Genomic DNA, 23,837 nt, shown 5'->3' on the forward strand with positions numbered 1-23,837 from the left:
GCATGAACCATCACTCATGGGATGCCAGAGTTGCAGGCAGCAGCAACCTGCTACACCACAACGCCAGCCTCATGTCAACAAATTTAATCCTCACAACACAGTAGGTGGAGTGTTAAGAAATGGACCTAGGAAATGAGGCAGCAGGGGCTATAAACTACTGAGTTAAACTATCAAAATGTGTACTAAGCATATATCTAAAAGTAGATATACCTAAAAATAGATGTAATTTGAGTGTTGATTGCAAAGCCGTACAAATATAATTTAGCTCTATTTTGTATATTTCCCTTCATTTGTCACTTTTTAATTTTTTAAGATTTATTTTTATTTATTTGAAAGCCAGAGTGACACACATAGAGAGGGTCCCCAAATGACCCCAACACCCAGCCCAATGCCAGGAGCCTGGAACTACATCTGGGTCTCCCACGTGGGTGGCAGGAGCCCAAGTACTTGGGCCATTTTCCACTGCTTTCCCAGGCATACTAGAAGGGAGCTGGATTGGAGGCAGAGCAGCCAGAACTTCAACCAGAGCTCCGACATGGGAGGCCAGCGTAGCAGGTGGCAGCTTAACCTTCTTACCACAATGCCAGTTCCACCAGTATTTTTTTTTAAGCCACCACAAAACCAAGTTCTTTTGCTATCAGAAGACTCATTTGTTTCGAAACATTCATTTAAGCATTATATGACCCAATTATGCAACATGGTTAAAGATAGTTTGCCTTCCCTTTTCTAATTCAGCCCATTTCATCCAGCACTGAAATCTTAAGGGGACAAATTACTGTTCCTGCATAACAACCCACTTAAGGAAGTCTTTTTTTTTTTTAATTATATTAAGAACTCTTTATAAAACCAAGCTATATATTCATACACTATAATATTAAGGTATAATTCCAGGAAACTAAAGAATGAAATATTACTTTAAAAAGTTAATGTGGAGAAGTTGAGGGAAGTTTTATTATTGATATCAAAGAAAACTTCAAATACTGTACAGTGAGCTGTGTAGAACACTATACACTGTTATAATACACTATTAGCAATTATTCATCACTTAAATATATACAGTAATCAAAAATCAGAAAATGGAAAACAGCCAGTGCCTTAAGGATGATGTAACAACTATACTATTTTATTAAGCAGTTGAAGTACTTGCTATTCCACTTTTTCTAAATATTTATGCTACTACTGCTTATTTTTACATATTCTAAATAGCAGTTCCCTCTAAAAAGTATTCTCTCTTGTTCTTGGCACTAATTCTTACAAATTGACTTTAAAGTCAAACAAACCTGAAAATACTGGTAACCTTTTCAGTCTTTTATTGCTCTACCACAGGCATAAAGGCTCAGGAAGGGATTTCTTAAGAAAAATATGCAATACTTTATAATTTGAAATACTAAGTAATTGATACTCACAAGCAGATAACATCAACTAAAACTTTTTTCTTTACTAGTTTTCCTTTTCTTTTACAAGAGAATAATCATTGTACTATTATACTACAAAAGCTTGTAGACTCCATAATTAAAAAATTTAAATGTCAGATATACAAGTAATGGCATTTTATCCAATAATTCACAATTTTTACAATTTCTGGTATTCTGGGACAAATGTTAAAATTTCCACGATTTAAGTATCATTAAATATCAATTGAAACACTTAGCATCTTGAAGAATCAAGAACGGCAGAACTTGCAATTAACTCTACTATCTTACATTGGTGATATATCTCCCCTTTGCTATTTTATTCCTTAAATATACATTTTGCTGTATTTTCATGTAAATAGTTTTGGCTTGAAAATTTCTTAAAGTAATTGTAAAGAGCCTTGAGGTTGTACAATTTTGTTAAATTATGCGATAACCTTGAAATGTAGGATGTCTACCCAAATTACATAAAATATTATCTATACCTGTTAGAAAATTTCATTTAAAGTTCATATTGATTGGAATTTAACTAATTTTGCAAAAGCTTTGCTTTCATGAAAATCTGAAGATGGAAATCTTGCTTCGAGAACCGTAAAATTCTCAAAATCTGTGCAGTAGCATTTTAAATATGGGCCAATTAAGTTACTGTTGAAAAATGAGGACAAAATTGTATTGATACTGAAGTGTTTTATAGTATTGTCACCATATTGATCAATTATGTAATTAATGACAGAAGTTATATGTTTATTTCCTACCTAAAGGTTGGTTGTGAGGTCTAAATATTTAGCAGGCATTCTTAGTAGGTAACTACATAAAATAATACTATTATAATTTTTGTATTTAGCAGCTAACATGTGGTATGTCAATGTAACTCTCAAAAATCTGTCATTAGTAGTATATGAGTTGCTAGCAAGTGATCTTCCCTGAGGTAAAAAGACCATATGCTCATCTCCAATGAAATTAAATACTTAACACAGTGGCAATAAGGACCTGTGGCTAGGAATCACAGATGTACTTCAGATTTATACCTTAACTGCAATCAGCAGCCTTGACTGTAAAAACCAAAGTAAAATCATAGGAGCAAGTTTCAGTCAATAGCATTTGCTAAATTTCTCAGGCCTCAACCCTAACATTTTCTAATAAATATCTGAAAAGATAGCGAAAGGGGATAAAGTAGGCTATATAGGCCTGCTCCTTAGTTCCTGAGTAAGCATCTCCCTGGAGTTAAATATTATTCTGTCTCCTAATATTTGGCAGTGCCCTGTTTTCTTCAATTTCAACAAGTTCCTCATACCAGTATTTTGGACATACACCACGTTTAACTCCACCTACACTTTGGGTCATCAACTCAAACTTGGTATGATTAACTATAGAACAAATTACTGAAGAAGTTCACAATTTTATCTCAATGTTCAGTAGGACACTGCAAAAAGAACTGAATTAAAGTATCAAGTTACAGTTATGTTAACATCCAGGGCTAAAAAATTTTTTTAGCTGATTTGGACTCAAAGATGTGGCAATATCATAAATGATAGTACTAAGATCAATAATCATTCTATATTCATGTGTTTGATTATGATAACCATAGGGAAGGTCAAAGGATGATGTTTAAAACTTACAGAGGGAGTGGGCATATAGTCTAGCAGTTAAGACAGTAGTTAAGATGCCAGTGTCTCGTATAAGAGTACTTGGATTCAATTTCTGACTCTAGCTTGTGACTCAAGCCTCTTGCTTAATGCAGATCCTGGAAGGCAGCAGTGATGGCTCAAGTAATTGGGTTCCTGCCACCCATGAGGAGACCTGGCTTCTGATCCTGGCTCTTGGCTTCCACCATGCCCAGCCTTGAGCATTGCAGTCATTTGGAGAATTCAATCAATAGATGGGAGCTCTCTGTCTGTCTCTGTTCCTCAAATAAATAAAGAAGTTTAAAAAAAAGTAAAGAAACAAAATTTCTTTGTCACGATGACATCTGGCCCACTTAACAAAAAACATAAATTTCCTCCAACCAAATTTCCAGCTTGTTTAAAATAATTTCAAGAAATTTTTATCACTTCTCAGAATCAAGCCTTTTATTCTTTATCAAAGGAGAATCCAAACTGTTATTGTATTATCCATACCTGACTGGCTTCTAAAGAGCATTACTGTAGCTACAGAAACTAACAAAGTATTGTCAGAGATAAATCCCATCTTCTAATGTTCACATGTTTCTTGATATTTTTACTTTAACACTATGAGATTATGTTTGTCAGTTATTAACTAAACATACCAAGCCACAGGTGAAGTATTTGTTAAAGAAAAGATGATTATATAATTTGGAAGCAGTGCTTTTTTTTTGCTTATTAAACAGTTTTACCATATTTAAGTCCAAAAAATGAAAAAATGGAAAACATTCCAATGGCTGAAAAATCCAAAAATCATAGTGGTTAGTGAAGTGATATCTTTAATGCACAGAAGCTGGCTAGACTAAGTGACAAATATTATTTGGTAGGTGCATCTCTTACTTTAAGTAAAACTAGTGCACAATATAGAAGTTCTAAATTTTCCTGCTATTTAGATATATAGAAAGACATTTAAAAACAAATTTCTAACTAGAAGAATGGAAATAAAATATTACAAAGAAAAGCATGTGATGTGATAAAAATTAATTGACATAGATGTATATATATCTTGTTCAGATGCATTTGTAAAATGTCTAGATTCTCCAATCTTTCCTTATTCAAAATGGAGTAGTTTGTTTAATGTGAAGATTCAGTTAGAGATACTTTCATAGAAAGAATCAAAACCTCCTTTATCTGGAAAAACAAGTTAAAGTCCTGTCTATATCCCTTATGTATCAACAGGTAGAGATTTTTAAATACCTGATATACATTTTCTTAGAATTGCAAGCACTTCTACATCTGTTACATGTGCAAACAGAGACAGCCAGGCTTTGAATGCTCTAGGTAAGAGACTGTATTAACATATATCTTTGTCTTTCATCCATTCAAATTCAACTTAATTTCAGTGAACAGAGGAAGAAGATGGATTGAAATGTACAATTCAGAATACAGATTTGCAGAATAGGATAAAATAGTGCAATACCAATCTCAAGATTAAACACTCTTTTTCTTTAAGGAATAAGCATAAAAGCTGCTTCTCAAGGAAACTGGCACTAAAGATTTGTTGAATACACTATCAAGCAAATGCCCAGTAAATCAGGGTATGATGCAGTAAAATTTGCATCCAAACCCAAGTTAAGCAAACAAATAAAACCTTATGGACTCTACAAAAACAAAGGAACATTTTTGGCTCAAAGGGGCTTAAAGACACTTAGCATATACAGGCTTAAATACCATTGATCAAAATCGTAGAACAATGTAACTTATTCATAAAGATAAATTCTTATTTATAAATTCTGTGAATCTGACAAACTGAAAATTAGAGATTAACTACTGCTACCATTATTTCTTTAATTTTCTACCACAATTTGCAATCCACTTTTCTGCAAGATTAAAAAAAAATTAGGTGATACTTGACCAGGCCAGGAGTCAAAAAATAATGGTAACTTATTATCAATAATAGAGCACACAATTAGTTGTATTGGCTCAGACAGCAACAAAACTGAATCACATTGACTTTATCATTTTAGAACAGATATTTTTTTCCAACTTTGCTCAAATCAGCAAATTGTTATATCATTACACTACATTCTCAAGATACTTTTGCCACGAATACCTATCCCTATGAATGTGTTTACATTCATGGAAATGTCAGAATCTGTTTAATGAAGCATTTTATGAATTTTAAGATACAATTTAGTTCAGACAACCTTCAGTTTTACATAAATCTTTTGACACACTAATAAATTTGTGGGATGGTTATCTTGATGACATCAACATTAGCAAAATCTTATTTACTCCCTAGTTCTGGCCTTTTCAGAAAACATATTTAGCAAGAGATTTTTCATGTATGAAATGTTAAAACATTCGTGGAATTAAAATTACAAACAACTTCCAATGAACCACATATATGGAAGAAACTCATCTCAGCAGATCTAATAACTAGTTTATAGGAATTCAGAGCCAGCCTGGGCAGCAGAATATTAAAAGCTATTGCCAATCACACATTGCTGTCATGCACTGAATAACAAGATATAATCTCTGAATTATATACGTACAAGATTTTTAATGACTAATCAAGTTATGTGGCCCAGCCAACAAATATTACATATTCACAATAAACACTATGCCTTTATCAGCCTCTAATTAAATCAAGAGTGATCCATTGGCTCAGTTGTGTTAGTCATCTCAGCATCTTGACTATCCATCTCTTCAGGTTCCTCCACAGAATTTCCCTTTTGTGCTTTTGACCTTGTGGCAAAAGCTGCTCCCAATGCATCTGCCACACAGCTATCAGTTGTTTCTGTATTCAAATTTTCAGTGCCACCAGTTAAAGAAAAAGATTCAGCCACGCTAGTCTGAAGACTCCCAGACCTTGCAGAAGAACTCACTTCTCCTTTCCTCTGAGGAAGATCAGATGGTGACTGCTCTGTGCTTTGATCCCGTAAGTGCTTGTCCATTGAAGCCTGGATAGAAGAAACCATTTCCTGCAATTTTTTTCGTTGGGCCTCAACCAAATCAGGATCAAGCTGCCTGCTGTCTCTCGTTGTTACTACTCCAGGCGCCATTCGAATCAGCTCACTGTTACCAGGAGCAGATGTGAAGACAGGAGGCTCTGTTTTTGTGGAACTATGACTAAAGTCTGTCCCTGTATTATGCTTTCTTTCCCTAGCTCTTGGATCAAGGTGTGGACTACTGGATGCAGTTCCTAGAGAATGCCCCTTTCCCTGAAAAGCAGTTACGTTATGAAGTTGCTCAGATTTCTTTTTTACTACGCCACCACTACCTAGTTTTAATAGCCCATGTGAGGGGCTTGATTCCCTGCTTCTTGTAGTAGCCTCTGCTCGAACCTGACTTACAGCCTCTTTAACTAAATCTTCAACATCAGGACCAATGGGGAAGTGTCCTGCAGCATCCACACACAACTCCAGTCTATCTTCAGAAGCATTATAGACAAAGGTTTTGCCAGGTAGATGTGGAAAAGTACAATGTTTGCCATCAGCCATACCTAAAAGGGAAAAAATTAATACATTAATATCTTCCTTATGGTATTAAGGCAAAAATACAATAAAGATAATTATGGTTGCAATAGAATTTTCTATACCAATTTATAGGTAACAGCTTCAAATTTTTGATTAGAAGAAAGTTAAATCTACTATGAAAAAGAACCATCATCAGAGACTTTAAAGGAGTTCTCCAGGGGATCTTTTTTTTTTTTAAATAAAACTCATATCCTATTAGTGCAGTTAGAAAAAGGGCTTGCAACAAGTAACTGAGCTATAAGAAAAACACAAAGAGGCCAGCGTTGTGGCATAGTGGGTTAAGTCACCGCCTGTGATGCTGGCATCCAATAAGCACTCCAGCTGGCGTCCTGGTTGCTCCACTTCACTTCAGTTCCCTCTAATGTGCCTGGGAAAGCAGTAGAAGACGTCCCCGGTACTTTGGCCCTTGCCACCCATGTGGAAAACCAGGATGAAGTTCCTGGCTCCTGGTTTCAGCCTGGCCCAGTCCTGGCTGTTGTGACATTTGGTGAACAAGCAGATGGAAGAGTTTTTTCTGTCTGTCTCCCTCTGCCTCTCTGTAACTTTGCCTCTCAAATAAATAAATAAATCTTTGAAGAAAAAGTAACATAAATACAATGTAAACCAAGAAGAAAACATCCTTTAAAATTTTTTTTTAAAGATTTGTTTTACTAATTTGAAAAGCAGAATTACAGGGAAAAGGAGGGATATATAGAGAGATCTTCCACCCATGGGTTCACTCCCCAAAGGACAGCAACAGCTGGGGCTGGGACAGGCCAAAGCCAGGAAACTCATCTGGGCCTCCCACATGGTTCTGGGGAACCAAGGACTTGGGCCGTTCTCTGCTGCTTTCCTAGGTGCATTAGCAGGGAGCTGTATAGGAAGTGGAGCAGCCGGGACTTAAACTGGTGCCCATATAGGATTCTAGCAATGCAGGCAGCAGACTTAACCACTATACCACAATACCAGCCTAAAAACATACTTTTTATATACTGATACTCCAATTATAATTTTGAACAATTTCAATGGCAGGTTAAATATCAATTAATAAAAATTCATGTAGAATTTCCACAACATATTTTCAGTAGAGATGGCTGACAAAAAGAGAAACGCAAAATTAAAGTTAGAAATAGTCTTGAATCATACTTTTCTGGGTACACCATGGAATCAGTTTACTGTCTACCAATTCCCTTGTCAGAGATCTGTAAACCATGGCTCAGGACACAAAGGTAGTAAAGAATAGAGTTTTATAAGGCCAGGAAGGCTCAGAGGCAAAGTTTTAAACATTCATTCCAATAGATAACATCTACTGAACCTCACTAAAACAGACTGTGAAGGTTTAAAAACAAGGTATCACAATTCTTAGAGGCCAGACACTATAAACAGGCTACATTTAATAATGGCTAAATTACTTTTTGTCTCAATTATTTGGTGATTAAATGAGAAAATATGCAAAGCAAATATACCACAGTGCCTAATTTATACCAGTCAACATATTTCAATGTTTTGATTAATTCAAAAAAGGTTTCGTAACTATTCTCAGGCTACTACTGTGATATATCCCTTTGGCTATCCCTGGAAAGTAAATCCCACACATGTTCATCATAGTATTATTTATAATTAAACAATGGAAACAGTTTAAACTTTCAACAAGAAGAGAATGATTAAGTTATGGCCTTTTGGAAAATATTATTACTTTATTATTATAATATTAAATTAATATAAACAAGACAGCCATGACACTTGACATATACAGTGAACTAGTTGGAAATGAATCAAAGTGTACGTGCGACAGAAATTTAGAGAGGGGAATGATGAATGAACTCTGGAACGCTCTATGGGAATTTAGGCAGTCTCTAGTCTTGTAAGATATTCATAGTTTCTCCCGCCCCTAAAAAAAGCTAGAGTGGTTCTAACGTACCTCTTTGAGAATATTCCAAGTAACTATAGAACTCAATTGTAAATGAATAAATTGTTTATGTTTTATATAACTTATTTAGTCCTTTGAATTTCAAGAATCAAGGTACATTAAAACTCTTGTATCACATACCAGTAATTCTCTTACTAATGTGCCAAGGACATATATATTAGTATTTAAGTCTACACTGTTCTTTATACCAAAAAACGAGAAACTATCCCAAGACTCCATCAGCAGAACAATGGATGAATTATGTTAAAACAATACAACAAAATAATATGCAGCAGTGAAAATGAACTATAACTAAACCCAACAACATGAATGTATCTGAAAAAGTGTTGCATGAAAGAAACAAGTCATGGAAGAACTTATGGATCATAAATACATTTTACAGAACTTAAACACAAAATTGAATATTATATGGCTAAAGGATATCTACACAAGTGTTAAAACTGCCATTCATCATTGCATTTACTTCAAAACACAGATCTGTAAGGAAACTAATGACATTCTCATTTACACGGACAGTATTTCTATTTAAATGTAGATAAAATCATCTATCTGATAGAGTAGATTTGAACAAAGACAAGTATGTTCTTCTGTTACTAGAGGACAGAGGTAAATGTGTCAGGGTGTCCATAACCCATAATAATCTATCAATAAGCATCTACTTAAGGTAACTAGAAGGAAAAGAGCAAATTAAACCCAAAGCAAGAATAAGAAAGGAAAAAACAAAAGATAAAAACAGAAATAAGGCCGGAGCCGTGGCTCACTAGGCTAATCCTCCGCCTGCGGTGCCGGCACTCTGGGTTCTAGTCCCGGTTGGGGCACCAGATTCTGTCCCAGTTGCTCCTCTTCCAGTCCAGTTCTCTGCTGTGGCCCAGGAGTGCAGTGGAGGATGACCCAGGTCCTTGGGCCCTGCACCCGCATGGGAGACCAGGAGGAAGCACCTGGCTCCTGCCTTTGGATTGGTGTAGCACGCCGGCCGCAACACGCCGGCCTTAGTGGCCACTTGGGGAGTGAACAACGGAAAAAGGAAGACCTTTCTCTCTGTTTCTCTCTCACTGTCTAACTCTGCCCGTCCAGAAGGAAGGAAGGAAGGAAGGAAGGAAGGAAGGAAGGAAGGAAGGAAGGAAGGAAGGAAAACTGAAATTAAAAAAAATAACAGAACATCTAGTGAATCCAAAAGTTGTTTCATTGAAAAGATCAATAAAACTGATAAACTATTAGCCAAGAGAAAAAAAATGGGTGGAGGAAGAAGGCACAAATTGCCAATATCAGACATTAAAAGGAAAATTAAGAAATACTATAAACAACTTTAAGCCAATAAATTAGCTAAGTTGGTTGAAATGGATAGATTTCTCAAAAGATAAAACTAACAAAGCTTTACTTAAGAGAATTATCTTTATTAACTATCTTAAAGAAGTTAAATCCATAGCAAACTCCAAATTCAGACAGCTTAACTGGTGAATTTTACCAAATGGTTAGCAGAAAACAACAGGAAGAAATGCTCCCAACTCTATTTTATGAAGCCATCATTACTCTAACTAAGCAGTCATTAAAAGAAAACTAAAGACTGTTATTCGCATGAACATAGTCACAAAAACACTCAACAAATGGAAGCTATCAAGCAAAACTGGTCAACATTCAAAAATCAACAAACTATATATATGATCATCTTAATAGATACAGAAAAAGGACAGACAAGATTCAACAGCTATTCACTATACAAACTTAGCAAATCTTAGAAGAAAATGTCTTCAAATCGTATCAAGGATACCTCAGAAAAACCTAAAAGTTGAATACATTCCCTGAAGGTAAGGAACAAGGCAAAAATTTCCACTCTTACCACTGCTATTCAATATTGAACTGAAAGTATTAGCTATTGTCATAAAGGAAGAAAATGCCATAAAGGCATAAAAGATTTTAAAATGAATCAAACTTTATTTGCAAAAGACATGATGGCCTATACAGATAATCCCAAGTAATCTACCTAATTTCATTGTCTACTAGAACTAAAATGTAAGTTTAGCAAGGTCACAGGGTACAAGATCAATGTATGAATACCAATTTTATTTCTATAAACTAGTAATCAATAGGAAATTTTAAATTTTTAAAAAATATCGTTTATAATATCATCAAAAAGATGGCAAAATATTTAGGTATAAATCTAACAAAGTATGACAAGATCTGTATGCTGAAAATTAATGAAAACTTAAAGATAAAATTATAACATTTTCATGAATCAGAAGACTCAATGCCATGAAGAAATCAACTGTTGTCAATTTGATTTACATAGTTAATGCAGTCAAATAAAAATACACCAGACTTTTTTTTTTACAGAAATTAACAAAATGGTTCTAAAACTTACATGAATAAGCAAAAGATCCGGAATACCGGAAACAGTTTTGAAAAAGAATCAAGATAAGAGGCTGACGCTGTGGCATAGTGAGCAAAGCTGCCACCTGCATGCTGACATCCCATATGGGGACCAGTTCAAGACCTGGCTGCTCCATTTCCAATCCAGCTCTCTGCTATGGCCTGGGAAGGCAGCAGAGGATGGCCTAAGTTCTTGGGCTCCTGCACCCTTGTGGGAGACCCGGAGGAAGCTTCTGGCTCCTGCTCCAGATAAGCCCAGCTCTAGCCATTGCGGCAATTTTGAGAGTAGACCAGCGGATGCAAGACTTCTCTCTCTCTGCCTATGCCTGTCTGTAGCTCTGCCTTTCAAACAAATAAATAAATCTCAAAAAAAAAAAATCAAGATGGAATATTCACATCAATTCTGATTTCAGGAATTACTAAAAGGATACAATAATCAAGATGAGGCACTGACAAAAGGAGAGATATATAGGTCAACAAAACAGTAAGAGATTTTAAAACTAGGCTAATATGGTCAATTGCTTTTTATTTTATTTTTTTAAGATTTATTTATTTGCTTCAAAGGCAGAGTTACAGAGAGGCAGAGGCAGAGAGAGAGAGAGAGCAAGAGAGGTTTTCCATCTGCTGATTCACTCCCCAGATGGCTGCGAGAACCAGAGAGCTGAGCAGATCCAAAGCCAACAGTCAGAAGCTTCTTCCAGGTCTCCCACGTGGGTGCAGGGGCCCAAACACTTGAGCCATCTTATACTGCGTTCTCAGGCCATAGCAGAGCTGGATCGGAAGTGGAGCAGCCGGGACTTGAACTGGTACTCATATGGGATGCTGGCACTGCAGGCAGCTGCTTTTACCCCCTATGCCACAGCACAGGTGGTCAATCACTTTTTAAAAAGAACTTTACTGGCCAGTGCCGTAGCTCACTGGGCTGGTCCTCCGCCTGCAATGCCGGCACCCCAGGTTCTAGTCCCAGTTGGGGCGCCGGGTGCTGGTCCCGGTTGCTCCTCTTCCGGTCTGGCTCTCTGCTGTGGCCCAGGAGGGCAGCGGAGGATGGCCCAGGTGCTTGGGTTCCTGCACCCGCATGGGAGACCGGGAGGAGGCACCTGGCTCCTGGCTTCAGATCAGCACAGCAACAGCTATGGTGGCCATCAGGGGAGTGAACCAACGAAAGGAAGACCTTTCTCTGTCTCTCTCTCACTGTCTAACTCTGCATGTCAAAAAAAAAAAAAAAAAAAAAAAAAAAAAAAAAAAAAGAACTTTAACTCATACCTTGCAACATATTAAAACATCAACATGAAACGCATCATAAACCTAGATAAAATCTTAATAACTATAAAATTTCTAGGAAAAAAAAAGAATAAACTTTTTTGGACCTTGGATTAGGCAAGTATTTCTTAGGACACAAAAAGCATGAACCAAAAAGAAAAAAATGTTAAGTTGGATTATACCAAAATTTAAAAATCTTATCTTTAAAAGATACAGCAAAGAGAATAAAAAAGGTAAAGCTACAGATTGAGAGAAAATATTTGCAAAAACACTTATGTGATAAATGACATGTCCTCAAAAAAATGTATATAAATAATTTTCAAAATTCACGAGCAACATAAAAAACAATTTTACAATGGGCAAAAAAAAGCAAACAAGCACAAAGATGCTCAACATTATTAGTTATCAGGGAAATGGAAATTAAAACCACTGTGAGAAAGTACTACAAACCTATTAGAATGGTTTTTAGAAACAAAAACTGATATTACCAATTGCTATCAAGAATACAGAATAACTAGAACTAACAGACAGTGCTAGTGGGAAGTAAAAACGTTTAGCTACTTTAGAAAATGATTTGGAAGTTTCTTATAAAGATAAATTTACCAGATGACCCAGTAATTCCACTCCTACATATTTACTAAAGAAAAGTAAAGACATATCCCTACACAAAGACCTATACACAAATGTTTATGATGGTTTTATTCATAATAGCTAAAAACTGAAAATAAGCAAATATCCTTGAACTGGATATGGATTTTTCTTAAAATGTGGAAAAATCTATAAATATAATTCTACTCTGCACTGAAAAGGAAAAAATTCTAATAGAGTCAACAAAGTAGTGTACTACCAAAAAGGTCAATGTTTTTCTGTAAAGGGTAGCATGGTAAATAAATAGTTTTGGCTTTGTAGACCACATCTTCTTTGTCTCAGCTATGAGAAGCAGCAATAAACAATAAACAGCATGGTGTCCCAATAAAACTTTATATACAACAACAGGCAGCAGATCTAATATGACCCACAAGCCATGGTTTGCCAACTTCTGTGCTAAATCAAAGAAGCCAGACAAAAGGTTATCCTTTATGATTCCATTTATGTGGCACTATGAAAAAGGCAAATACAGAGGGATAGATCCTACTGAACCTATAGTCTTTTTACTTCATATTTGCTGAATCCTTTATTTAGTGGATAATTAAGCCATTGACCATAACATAAATTAAAAAATGTGATCTCGAAAATTACACAAAAATATATACACACAAAAACAAAACAAACAAAAAAACAACTGGCTGGCCAAGGTCTGGAGGCAGTACTTAGGGAGACTGATTACAAAAGAGCACAGGCAACTTTTTGAAGTGATGAAAAGAATTTTTTTAATTTTGAATATTTATTTATTTGAAATGCAGAGTACCAGAGAGAGAGGGAGAGGCAGACATCTTCCATAAAGTGGTTCATTCCCACAATGACCCCAACAGCCGAGGCTGGACCAGGCTCAAGCCAGGAGCCAGGCACTCCATCTGGGTTACCCATATACATGTCAGGGGCCCAAGCATTTGGGTCATCATCTGCTGCCTTCCCAGGCAAATTAGCAGGAAATTGGATTGGAAGCAAAGTAGCCAGGACTTGAATCAGCACTCCGATGTAGAATGTGGTCATCCCAAGAACAGGCTTAGCCCTGCTGTACCACAGCACCCACCCCTGAGACTTACTTTAAGACAGTTCAGTTGAGAAGAAGGTGGACATGTACTGATAATTGCTGAAGCTGGGTAGTGGGTAAATGGGGGTTTGTTACATTATTCTTGCCACACTAGTATATTCCTGAACATTTCTACAACAGCCAAGTTGGATGAATGTTTTTTCAAGTTTTATTCAGGGGCCGGCACAGTGGCGTAGAGGGTTAAGCCACTGCCTGCACTGCTGGCATCCCATATGGGCACCAGTTTGAGACTCGGCTGCTCCACTTCCGATCCAACTCTCTGCTATGGCCTTGGAAAGCAGCAGAAGATGGCCCAAGTCCTTGGGCCCTGCATTCATATGGAAAACCCAGAGGAAGTTCCTAGCTCCTGGCTTTGGATCGGCACAGCTCTGGCCATTGAGGCCAATTGGGGAGTGAACCAGCAGATGGAAGACCTCTCTCTCTCTCTCTCTCTCTTCCTCTATGTAACTCTGACTTTCAAATAAATAAACAAATATTTTTTTAATGTTTATTTATTTATTTGAAAGTCAGAGTTACACAGAGAAGAGAGGCAGAGAGAGAGAGAGAGAGGTCCTCCATCTGATGGTTCACTCCCCAATTGGCCGCAACGGCCGGAGCTGCGCCGATCTGAACCCAGGAGCCAGGAGCTTCTTCCAGGTCTCCCATTTGGGTGCAGAGGCCCAAGGGCTTGGGCCATCTTCCGATGTCTTCCCAGGCCACAGCAGAGAGCTGGATCAGAAGTGGAGCAGCCAGGTCTTGAATGCGCCCATATGGGATGCTGGCGCTTCAGCCAGGGCGTTAAACCACTGAGCCACAGTGCCGGCTCCATAAATAATAAAATACAATAAATAAATGAATAAATAAATAATAAAATTTAAAAAAAAGTTTTATTCGAATGGCAGAGAAGCAGAGATGGACAGAGAAGAATCTTTATCTGCTGGTTCACTCCTCAAATGCCCTTAACAGCCAGGGCCACGCTAGGTCAAGACCAGGAGCCCAGAACTCTATCAGGGTCTCTCATGTGGGTAGAAGGGACCCAATAATGCAGCCATTATCTGCTGCCTCCCTAGGTGCACATTAGCAGGAAGCTGGCTAGGAAGCAGAGGTAGGACTTGAATCCATGCATTCCAATAAGGGATGTGGGCATCCCAAGTGGCATTTCACTGTGCCAAATGCCTGTCCCAGAGGGGTAATTTGAAGAAGGAAAAATAGGGGCTGGTGCTGTGGAGCAGCAGGTTAAGCAACGCCCTGCAGTGTCACATCCCATGTGGGTGCCAGTTCCAGTCCTGGGTACTCCAGCTCCCTGCTAATTTGCCTGGGAAAGCAGTGGAGGATGACCCAAGTCCTTGGGCCCCTGCACCCATGTGGGAGACCTGAAGAAGCTCCTGGTTCCTGGCTTCGGCCTTGCCCAGCGCTGGTCATTGTGGCTGTTTGGGGAGTGAGCCAGCAAACAGAAGATCATTCTTTCTGTTTCTGTCTCTCTCTCTCTCTCTCTCTGTAACTCCACCTTTCAAATAAATCTTTAAAAAAAAAAAAAAAAGAAAGAAAAAGAAAAAAAAGAAAAATTTCTAAAAGTTCTGTGAGGTAGAGATAAAAATCACAAAATACAGATTTTTGTACTTCAGTTTCTGTGAAGCCCAGGGAGGTGAAATACTGAGGTGCACCAGAGTGGTTAAGTCTGGGACTAAAAAGCATCCATGTCAAATCTTTGAAAAGATGTGAGAAGGCCAAACACAGGACCTGGCAACCTCTCTTTGAAGACCTAAAAACTCTGAAGATAGTTATACACTTGCACACAAGTATATTTATCTTTAAAAATAATGCACACATAACGTAAAACAAGTTGTTTCCTAAAACCTAGAAAGCAATTAAGTATATACTAATCTTAGCCAAAACATAATAAAATTATTATCTAGTTCTGGGATAATTACTAGCTTTATAATCAAATTTGCTTCTAATTTCAAAATTTGTCTTTAAAATCATATTTAAATGAGAAAACAGGAGCAAACAAGTAATAGATTTTTAGTAATATAGCAGAAAACATAAATTATGTTAGGATAAATAATCGATTTTAACTAGGCAGCAGACTATAAGAAAATATTCACGTAAATTTAGCTTTCAAAATATTTTTAGTAGAATACTATCTGAACTTTCTGAATCTTACAATAAGCTGAATAGAGATATTATCTGAGAATAAAACCATAAATTAACTATACCCATGGTTTTCTTCATAATATTGTAGAAGACACCACCCTGCTGAAACATGTGTGGAAGTCCTTTTGCATAAGACCATACATCTTCTCCTGTAAAACAAAAACAGATAAAGAATTAGCAACTAAGCTAGGACTGCTTTAATATGGATTAGCCTAGAACAGAGAATGCAAGGCAGAATTCCCAAATGAATGGAATTTCTTGGTATAACAGAGAGAGAGAAATAGAGTGACAGGACTGTGGCACACTAGAAAGTACACATCTCATCTAAAGGCGGCAGCCACTGCCAAGTGGTGTCATGGAAGAGTATTGGCCCAATGTTTCATGACAACGTGGTTTTTCAAAACAAGCCAGGAATCCAAGTTTTTAATATGAATTCTCTCAATGTTAAAATGTAGGAACTCATTTAAAAATGTCTTTAAAACTGCATGAGTCGGGGCCGATGCAGCAGGTTAATCCTCCGCCTGTGGCGCCGGCATCCCATATGAGCGCCGGGTTCTAGTCTTGGTTGCTCCTCTTCCAATCCAGCTCTCTGCTGTGGCCCTGGGATAGCAGTGGAGGATGGCCCAAGGGCTTGGGCCCCTGCACACATGTGGGAGACCAGGAGGAAGCACCTGGCTCCTGGCTTTGGATCAGTACAGCGCTGGTGTAGTGGCCATTTGGGGGGTGGCCCAAGGGCTTGGGTCCCTGCACCCACATGGGAGACCAGGAAGAAGCACCTGGCTCCTGGCTTTGGATCGGCATAGCTCCAGCCGTTGTGGCCATTTGGGGGATGAACCAACGGAAGGAAGACCTTTCTCTCTGTCTCTCTCTCACTGTCTGTAACTCTACCTGTCCTGTCAAATAAATAAATAAAATCTTAAAAAAAACAAAACAAAACTGCAGAGTCACTACTGGGCATATTAAACAAAAGTTGTCTGAAAACTCATTCATTTCAAAGGAAACACCAAACTCTAGATCACAACAGAAAAGGTTTTAAAATATATTTTTGAAAGCATATTATAAAATTATATACTTCATATTTGTTAAAACTAAGTAAAAGGGCTAGAACAAATATAAAATAATTTATATTGTCTTTAAAAATAGAAATATGGAGGGAAAAATGACTTGGTAAAGAGATTCAGAATAACCTTAAGAAGACCACAAAACATCCACAAGCAAACCACTATTTCAATATTTTTTCAAAATTATGACAGTGGCTATTTCAATAAGAAGTTACACACAAAAAATAAGAATGATAATCACTGTTGAAAAAGTCAAAGAATGGAAGGAACATAAAAATAACTTTGGGTTTGTAGAATATGGCTGTTTTTATTTATTTATGTACCTCTATATTCTGTTATTCTGGTAATATATTCTGATAACGTACCAGAATATTCCTATTCTGTAATGTATAGCTAATACTTTTAAAATCAGGAAATTTCTTAATTTTAACAAAGAAGGGTTTCCTTTTGTCTGTCCGACTAGAATATCATACTGTTGAATCTGAGCTTTGAATGCAGTGATGACACTAACTAATCACTATGTACCTATAATCTCCCAAAGAGTTCTCCTTTCCCATATTCATATACAAGGATGTGAATTCACATGGCAGTTGGCTAAAGCTGTCGTCAGAATAAATTTAAAGTACATAAATTTTAAAAGCCTTGACACTTAAAGTTTCAGATAACCAAAGCATTTATTTATATACATCTTATTTAATAATGAGGCAGTACTACCCAAATGGCTATATTTAAGGGTAGACACACAGAAATTTAATTTAAAATTTTGAGTATTCATAAAATTCCCTAAATATAGAAACATTAATAATCCTGGTAAAAGCTCTGACTGCTGCACTTATCATTAAACTTCTATTTGGATAAATGCTTTCTATAGTGATAGTCTTTCATTTAGTTATTGTCAATGTTATATTAAATACACTCAGTATTTTCTAGAATGGTCTAAGACATCACTTTTTGGAAGTCTTATCAAAAAATAATATGAAAGCACCTAATTCTTTTTATAAAAATCCGGGCCGGCACCGCGGCTCAATAGGCTAATCCTCCACCTAGCGGCGCTGGCACACCGGGTTCTAGTCCCGGTCGGGGCGCCGGATTCTGTCCCGGTCGCCCCCCTCTTCCAGGCCAGCTCTCTGCTATGGCCCGGGAGTGCAGTAGAGGCTGGCCCAAATCCTTGGGCCCTGCACCTGCATGGGAGACCAGGAGAAGCACCTGGCTCCTGGCTTCGGATCAGCGCGATGCACTGGCTGCAGCGCGCCAGCCACGGTGGCCATTGGAGGGTGAACCAACGACAAAAGGAAGACCTTTCTCTATGTCTCTCTCTCACTATCCACTCTGCCTGTCAAAAAAAAAAAAAAAAAAAAAAAAAAAAAAAAAATTCTGAACAGTTGCCAAAAATGTTGAACTCAGAACTGACCACCTGTATACTAGTAAGAAAAGTATTTCTTAGTACCTTTCTTAACCATTCCTTACTTAAGAAAGAACATCACTCGGCTGGCGCCGCGGCTCAATAGGCTAATCCTCCACCTGCGGCACCGGCACACTGGGTTCTAGTCCCGGTCAGGGGCACCGGATTCTGTCCCGGTTGCTCCTCTTCCAGTCCAGCTCTCTGCTGTGGCCCGGGAGTGCAGTGGAGGATGACCCAAATCCTTGGGCCCTGCACCCGCATGGGAGACCAGGAGAAGCACCTGGCTCCTGGCTTCAGATCAGCGCGGTACACCGGCTGCGGCGGCCATTGGAGGGTGAACCAACGGTAAAGGAAGACCTTTCTCTCTGTCTCTCTCTCTCACTGTCCACTCTGCCTGTTAAAAAATAAATTAAAAAATAAATAATAAAAAAAAGAAAGAACATGACTCAACTGCAGTGTTTCTCAACTTCATTTTCATTATCACCCCCTAAGGAGTGTTTTTATTTTATTTGTTGTTAAGGCAGTGTGAAAACTGAAATCTTTATCTGCTGGTTCACTTCCCAAAAGCCTGCAACAGCCAGGATAGGGCCAGGCTGAAGTCAGAAGCCAGGAACTCCATTCAGGCCTCTCACATGGATGGCAAAGACTTAAATACTTGAACCATCATCTGCTGCTTCCAGGGTGCATTGGCAGAGAGCTGCATTGCAGCGCAGTAGCTGTAACTCAAACTGGTACTCAAATATGAGATGTGAGCATCCTAACAGGTGGCTTAGCCTGCTATAACACAAAACCAGCCCCAATAAGGAGCATTTTTAGACATTTATTTAATCGGTGCCATCCTCCCTGACATTTGAATACTTCAGATATACTGTATATCTTATGTACAGTGTATATATATGCATATATATATATCATAGGTTTTTGTTGGTATTTTTTTAAGATTTATTTATTTATTTGAAAAGTAGAGTTACAGAGAGGCATAGGAAGAGAGAGAGAGAGTTCTTCTATCCGCGGTTCACTCCCCAGATGGCCACAACAGCCAGAGCTGCGCCGATCCAAAGCCAGGAGCCGGGAGCTTCTTCTGGGTCTCCCAAGTGGGTGCAGGGGCCCAAGGACGTGGGCCATCTTCTGCTGCTTTCCCAGGCCACAGCAGAGAGCTGGATTGGAAGTGGAGCAGCCCCCCAGGAACCGATTTTTACTCCCTTTAGAGCTCTATTGCCTTAAGGAAAGTATAAATATCATCTAAGCCTCTATTATCTACCTAGCTATGAACAGGTACTTTATATAGGTTCATTACTCATTAAAACTAAGCTCTAAAGACAAGGAGACAAACTCAAAGAGCTTAAGTAACTCTCCCAGGATCACACAGCTGTTAAGTAACAGAGGTAAGATCTGAATCCTGTTTATCATTCCAAAGCTTATACCATTTCCAAGATATTAAACTTCTACTAGTAGTCAAATTGTGTTACAACAAATTTAATGGAACTATCAGCAGCTTTTCTTACAGACATTCAAGGTACTAACAATGGTTGGAGAAAAAAATGTTATTTCCTTTAGTATATAAATACCTCCACAGAAGTCATGTTTGCTGGTAAAAGAAATGAGGAAAGGGACTAGTGATCAGGCAGCAGCACCTAGGACATTGCAAAGTCCCATACTAGTGTTAAATGGCTCTCCAATGCTTTTTTCTACTGATCTGGCTCAGGCCTCATCTCCTGCCTGGATTACTGCCACCTCATAGTTTTCCCTCAAGTCTTGTCCTCCCAAGTCCCTCCTCCATACAGCCTTCAGAGTTAAACATTTAATAGTTTTCGGGCCAGCGCCGCGGCTCACTAGGCTAATCCTCCGCCTAGCGGCGCCGGCACACCGGGTTCTAGTCCCGGTCGGGGCGCCGGATTCTGTCCCGGTTGCCCCTCTTCCAGGCCAGCCCTCTGCTGTGGCCAGGGAGTGCAGTGGAGGATGGCCCAGGTGCTTGGGCCCTGCACCCCATGGGAGACCAGGAAAAGCACCTGGCTCCTGGCTCCTGCCATCGGATCAGTGCGGTGCGCCGGCCGCAGCGCGCCGGCTGCGGCGGCCATTGGAGGGTGAACCAACGGCAAAGGAAGACCTTTCTCTCTCTGTCTCTCTCTCTCACTATCCACTCTGCCTGTAAAAAAAAAAAAAAAAATAGTTTTCTAAAACCATATGGATTCATATGGCAAAATGTAAGATTCATTTTCATGGCATATAAGACACTGTAAGAATTGGTCCTTGCCTGCTTCTCCTATCTCACATCATACTTGACTTCATTTTTTTTTTTTTTTTTTAATTTATTTGACAGATAGACAGTCAGAGAGAGAGACAAAGCTCTTCCTTCCGTTGGTAATTAAAAACTAACTAATGGCCGGCGCCACGGCTCACTAGGCTAATCCTCCACCTTGCAGCGCAGGCACACCGGGTTCTAGTCCCGGTCGGGGCGCCGGAATCTGTCCCGGTTGCCCTTCTTCCAGGCCAGCTCTCTGCTATGGCCAGGGAGTGCAGTGGAGGATGGCCCAAGTGCTTGGGCCCTGCACCCCATGGGAGACCAGGAGAAGCACCTGGCTCCTGCCATCGGATCAGCGCAGTGCGCCAGCCGCAGCACGCTGGCCGCGGCAGCCGTTGGAGGGTGAACCAACGGCAAAAGGAAGATTTTTCTCTCTGTCTCTCTCTCACTGTCTACTCTGTCAAAAAAAAAAAAACCTAACTAATGGTTAGTTAATGGCCACTACAGTCGGAACAACATTGATCCAAAACCAGGAGCCAGGTACTTCCTCCTGGTCTCCCATGTGTGTGCAGGGGCCCAAGGACTTGGGTCATCCTCCACTGCCTTCCTGGACCACAGCAGAGCTGGATTGGAAGAGGAGCAACTGGGACTAGAACCCAGCGCCCATATGGGATGCCGGTGCTGCAGGCGGAGGATTAACCAACTGAGCCACGGCACTGGCCCCACTTGACTTCATTTTTACAAACCAACAGCACAAAACTACTCCATTTCTTTGTAGGCCAATAATTGTTTTATATACTTTGAAATTCAACTTAGTTGTCACTTCCTCTAGTATTCTTTGGAGTGGTGGTTAGCTAAGCATCTTTCTTTGATGAACCTGTGCATGTGAGTATCAGAGCCCTAATCATACTGTAAATTAATTTAGCTTACTTTTCTTTTACCCCTTCTAAACTAGAAGCTTTTCCAGACTCAGGAAAAGATCAGTGGCCTTTCTATTCCCAAGGGCTGGCACAGTGTTGAACAGAGAGTAGCATTCTTCATGCTGGTTGAATGGATGCACAGAATGAATGCTATAAATGAAGCTTTCCCAGTGCCTGAAAGTAATACAAAAGAACTTAACTGAAACAGCATGATGATAATATTCTTCAGTGTTATAAAACATGGGGATACTTCAAAAAGTTCATGGAAAATGGAGTTAAAATATGAGTTTATTTTGGCACAAAAAATTCTTGAAAGTGGAAAATGTGTATTATGAAAACACTATGCATGGATTTCAAAAAAAAATTTGCACCAAATAAAACATACCTTTAATGCCATTTTCCACAATTTTTTGAAGTATCCTCATATATTTTTCTTCAAGAATCTAATAAAAACAGAATCATAGGGAAAAAAGGAAAGAATTGTTTTTCTGCCATTTCATTAGAAAGCAAATTATCTGAGAATAGGAGTATCTAGTAAAGCTTCTAGCACACATTATGTGAATTTGTATTTTTCTGTTAGTCTCCAATTAATTTTACTTTACAATTCAACTTTTGAAAAAAATTTATTAATTTGAAAGCCAAAGTTACAGAGAAAGAGGAAGCAGGAAAGGAAGAGGAAGAGGGAGAGAAAGAAGGAGAAGGAGAAATCTTCCATCTTCTGGTTCATTCCCAAAATGGCCGGAACATCTGGGCTGAGCCAGGTTAAAGCTGGAAGCCACGAATTCCACCCAAGTCTCTCACATGGGTAGCAGGGGCCCAAGCACCTGGCAAGCCTCTACTGCCTTTCCAGGCATGTTAGCAGAGAGCTAGATCAGAAGTGGGACAGCCAGGACTTGAACTGAAACCCATATGGGATATCTGCATTACAGACAGCATTAACCCACTGTGCCCTAACACTGACCCCTTTAATTCAACTGTTTCTTCATGATACATCAGTAAAATACTTCTATTCAAAGTATTGCACATGTATATAAACACAGAAAAATCTATACCACCACTATAAAGAACTTGTTTTCCACAACTCCTCTTCCTCATAGTCTTCAGTTTTTCTATATGAACAGAGGTTATTCATGGCAGTGGTTTCAGAGATGGTCTTTTTTTTTGTTTAGTCTATTTTTTCTATTTATAAGAAGTAATTTTTAATGTTTAAAAGCATATTAAAAAATGAACCACTTGAAGGCATTGTCCTCCGGGTCTCGGTGACCTCCAAGCCCACGCTATGCAAGAAGCCATGCCAGTACAGGAGGTCCTAGGCTTCAAGGTGGCGATGATTGCCTCCATCGTGAGCTGCGCCATCATTCTGCTCATGTCCACGGCCTTCCTCACCTGCTGCCTCCTTAAGTTCATGAAGAGGAGCAAGCAGCAGCGCTCGGACAGGACGGCCCAGCTGTGGCACCAGTTGAGAGGTGAGGATCTGGAGACGGTGCAGGCCGCGTATCTCTGCCTCAAGGGCCTCAACTTCAACAACAGCAGCAGCGGCCCCGGGAGCCAGCGTGCTCAGGCACATGACAACCACAGCTTCACCACAGAGACCTGGACAGTCTGACCTGCAGCGTGGACAAGGGCCCCTGGAGCCCCTCCAGCAGCCCCCACACCTACATGATGGTGCACACAGAAAACCCAAGGCAGACCCTCCCCGCGCCTGGGCCAACTACAGCACACTTTCCTGGATGACCACCGTGCCAAGGCCAGCGTCACCATCCACACGAGGAGAGCCAGGCTGACCACCTAGCTGATCATCTGCAGTTCAACACATGTCTGGAAATCATCCTTGGGTTGCCCTGATGCTGAGGGCTGGGAGCCCGGTGGGACGGGCTCTGTCCTGAAGTGCCAGGCTACAGCAATTTTAGTGGCTCATTTTTAAAGCATGTTGGGATTAGTACAGAGGTGCAACCTCCCTCCAACCAGGGTTCCTTTAAAGAGGCTGGGAGACATCTTGCGCAGATCTAGTTTTACACAGTAGACTAAGAAAAGAGCAATAAACTTCCTTTCAACAACTACAAAATAAATAAAAAATAAAATAAAATGTTTTAAATAAAAATTCCAAATTTTAAAATAATTTTAAAGTTCCAAACTTAAAGTAGCAACATGGGACTGTTACTACCAAAGAAAATCACAGAGGTAACTCATCTGCTGAAGGAATTGTTGCCATCTTTCTAACCTTTCCCACTTATCCTTACATCCTAAAATTTTTCTGCCCCATCAACAAACTGGTTC

The 23,837-nt window shown here is 39.1% G+C and overlaps 1 protein-coding gene and 1 pseudogene across 1 annotated transcript in view; one reads left to right on the top strand and one right to left on the bottom strand.

The window, feature by feature from the left end:
- Positions 1 to 923: 923 nt before the first annotated feature.
- Positions 924 to 23,837, bottom strand: part of VCPIP1 (valosin containing protein interacting protein 1) — a 32,400-nt gene continuing 9,486 nt past the window's right edge. The window contains exons 2-3 of the mRNA XM_008255594.4: positions 15,998 to 16,084; positions 924 to 6,518 (exon numbers count right to left, since the gene is read on the bottom strand). Of these exons, the coding sequence (XP_008253816.1) occupies positions 5,662 to 6,518; positions 15,998 to 16,084 (944 nt within the window). The 3' untranslated portion in view covers positions 924 to 5,661. The remainder of the gene's footprint in view (positions 6,519 to 15,997; positions 16,085 to 23,837) is intronic.
- On the top strand, positions 22,840 to 23,294 carry LOC108176509 (sushi domain-containing protein 3 pseudogene; annotated as a pseudogene).

The sequence above is a fragment of the Oryctolagus cuniculus genome, chromosome 6, assembly GCF_964237555.1.
Source record: "Oryctolagus cuniculus chromosome 6, mOryCun1.1, whole genome shotgun sequence".
Taxonomy (NCBI): Eukaryota; Metazoa; Chordata; class Mammalia; order Lagomorpha; family Leporidae; genus Oryctolagus; species Oryctolagus cuniculus.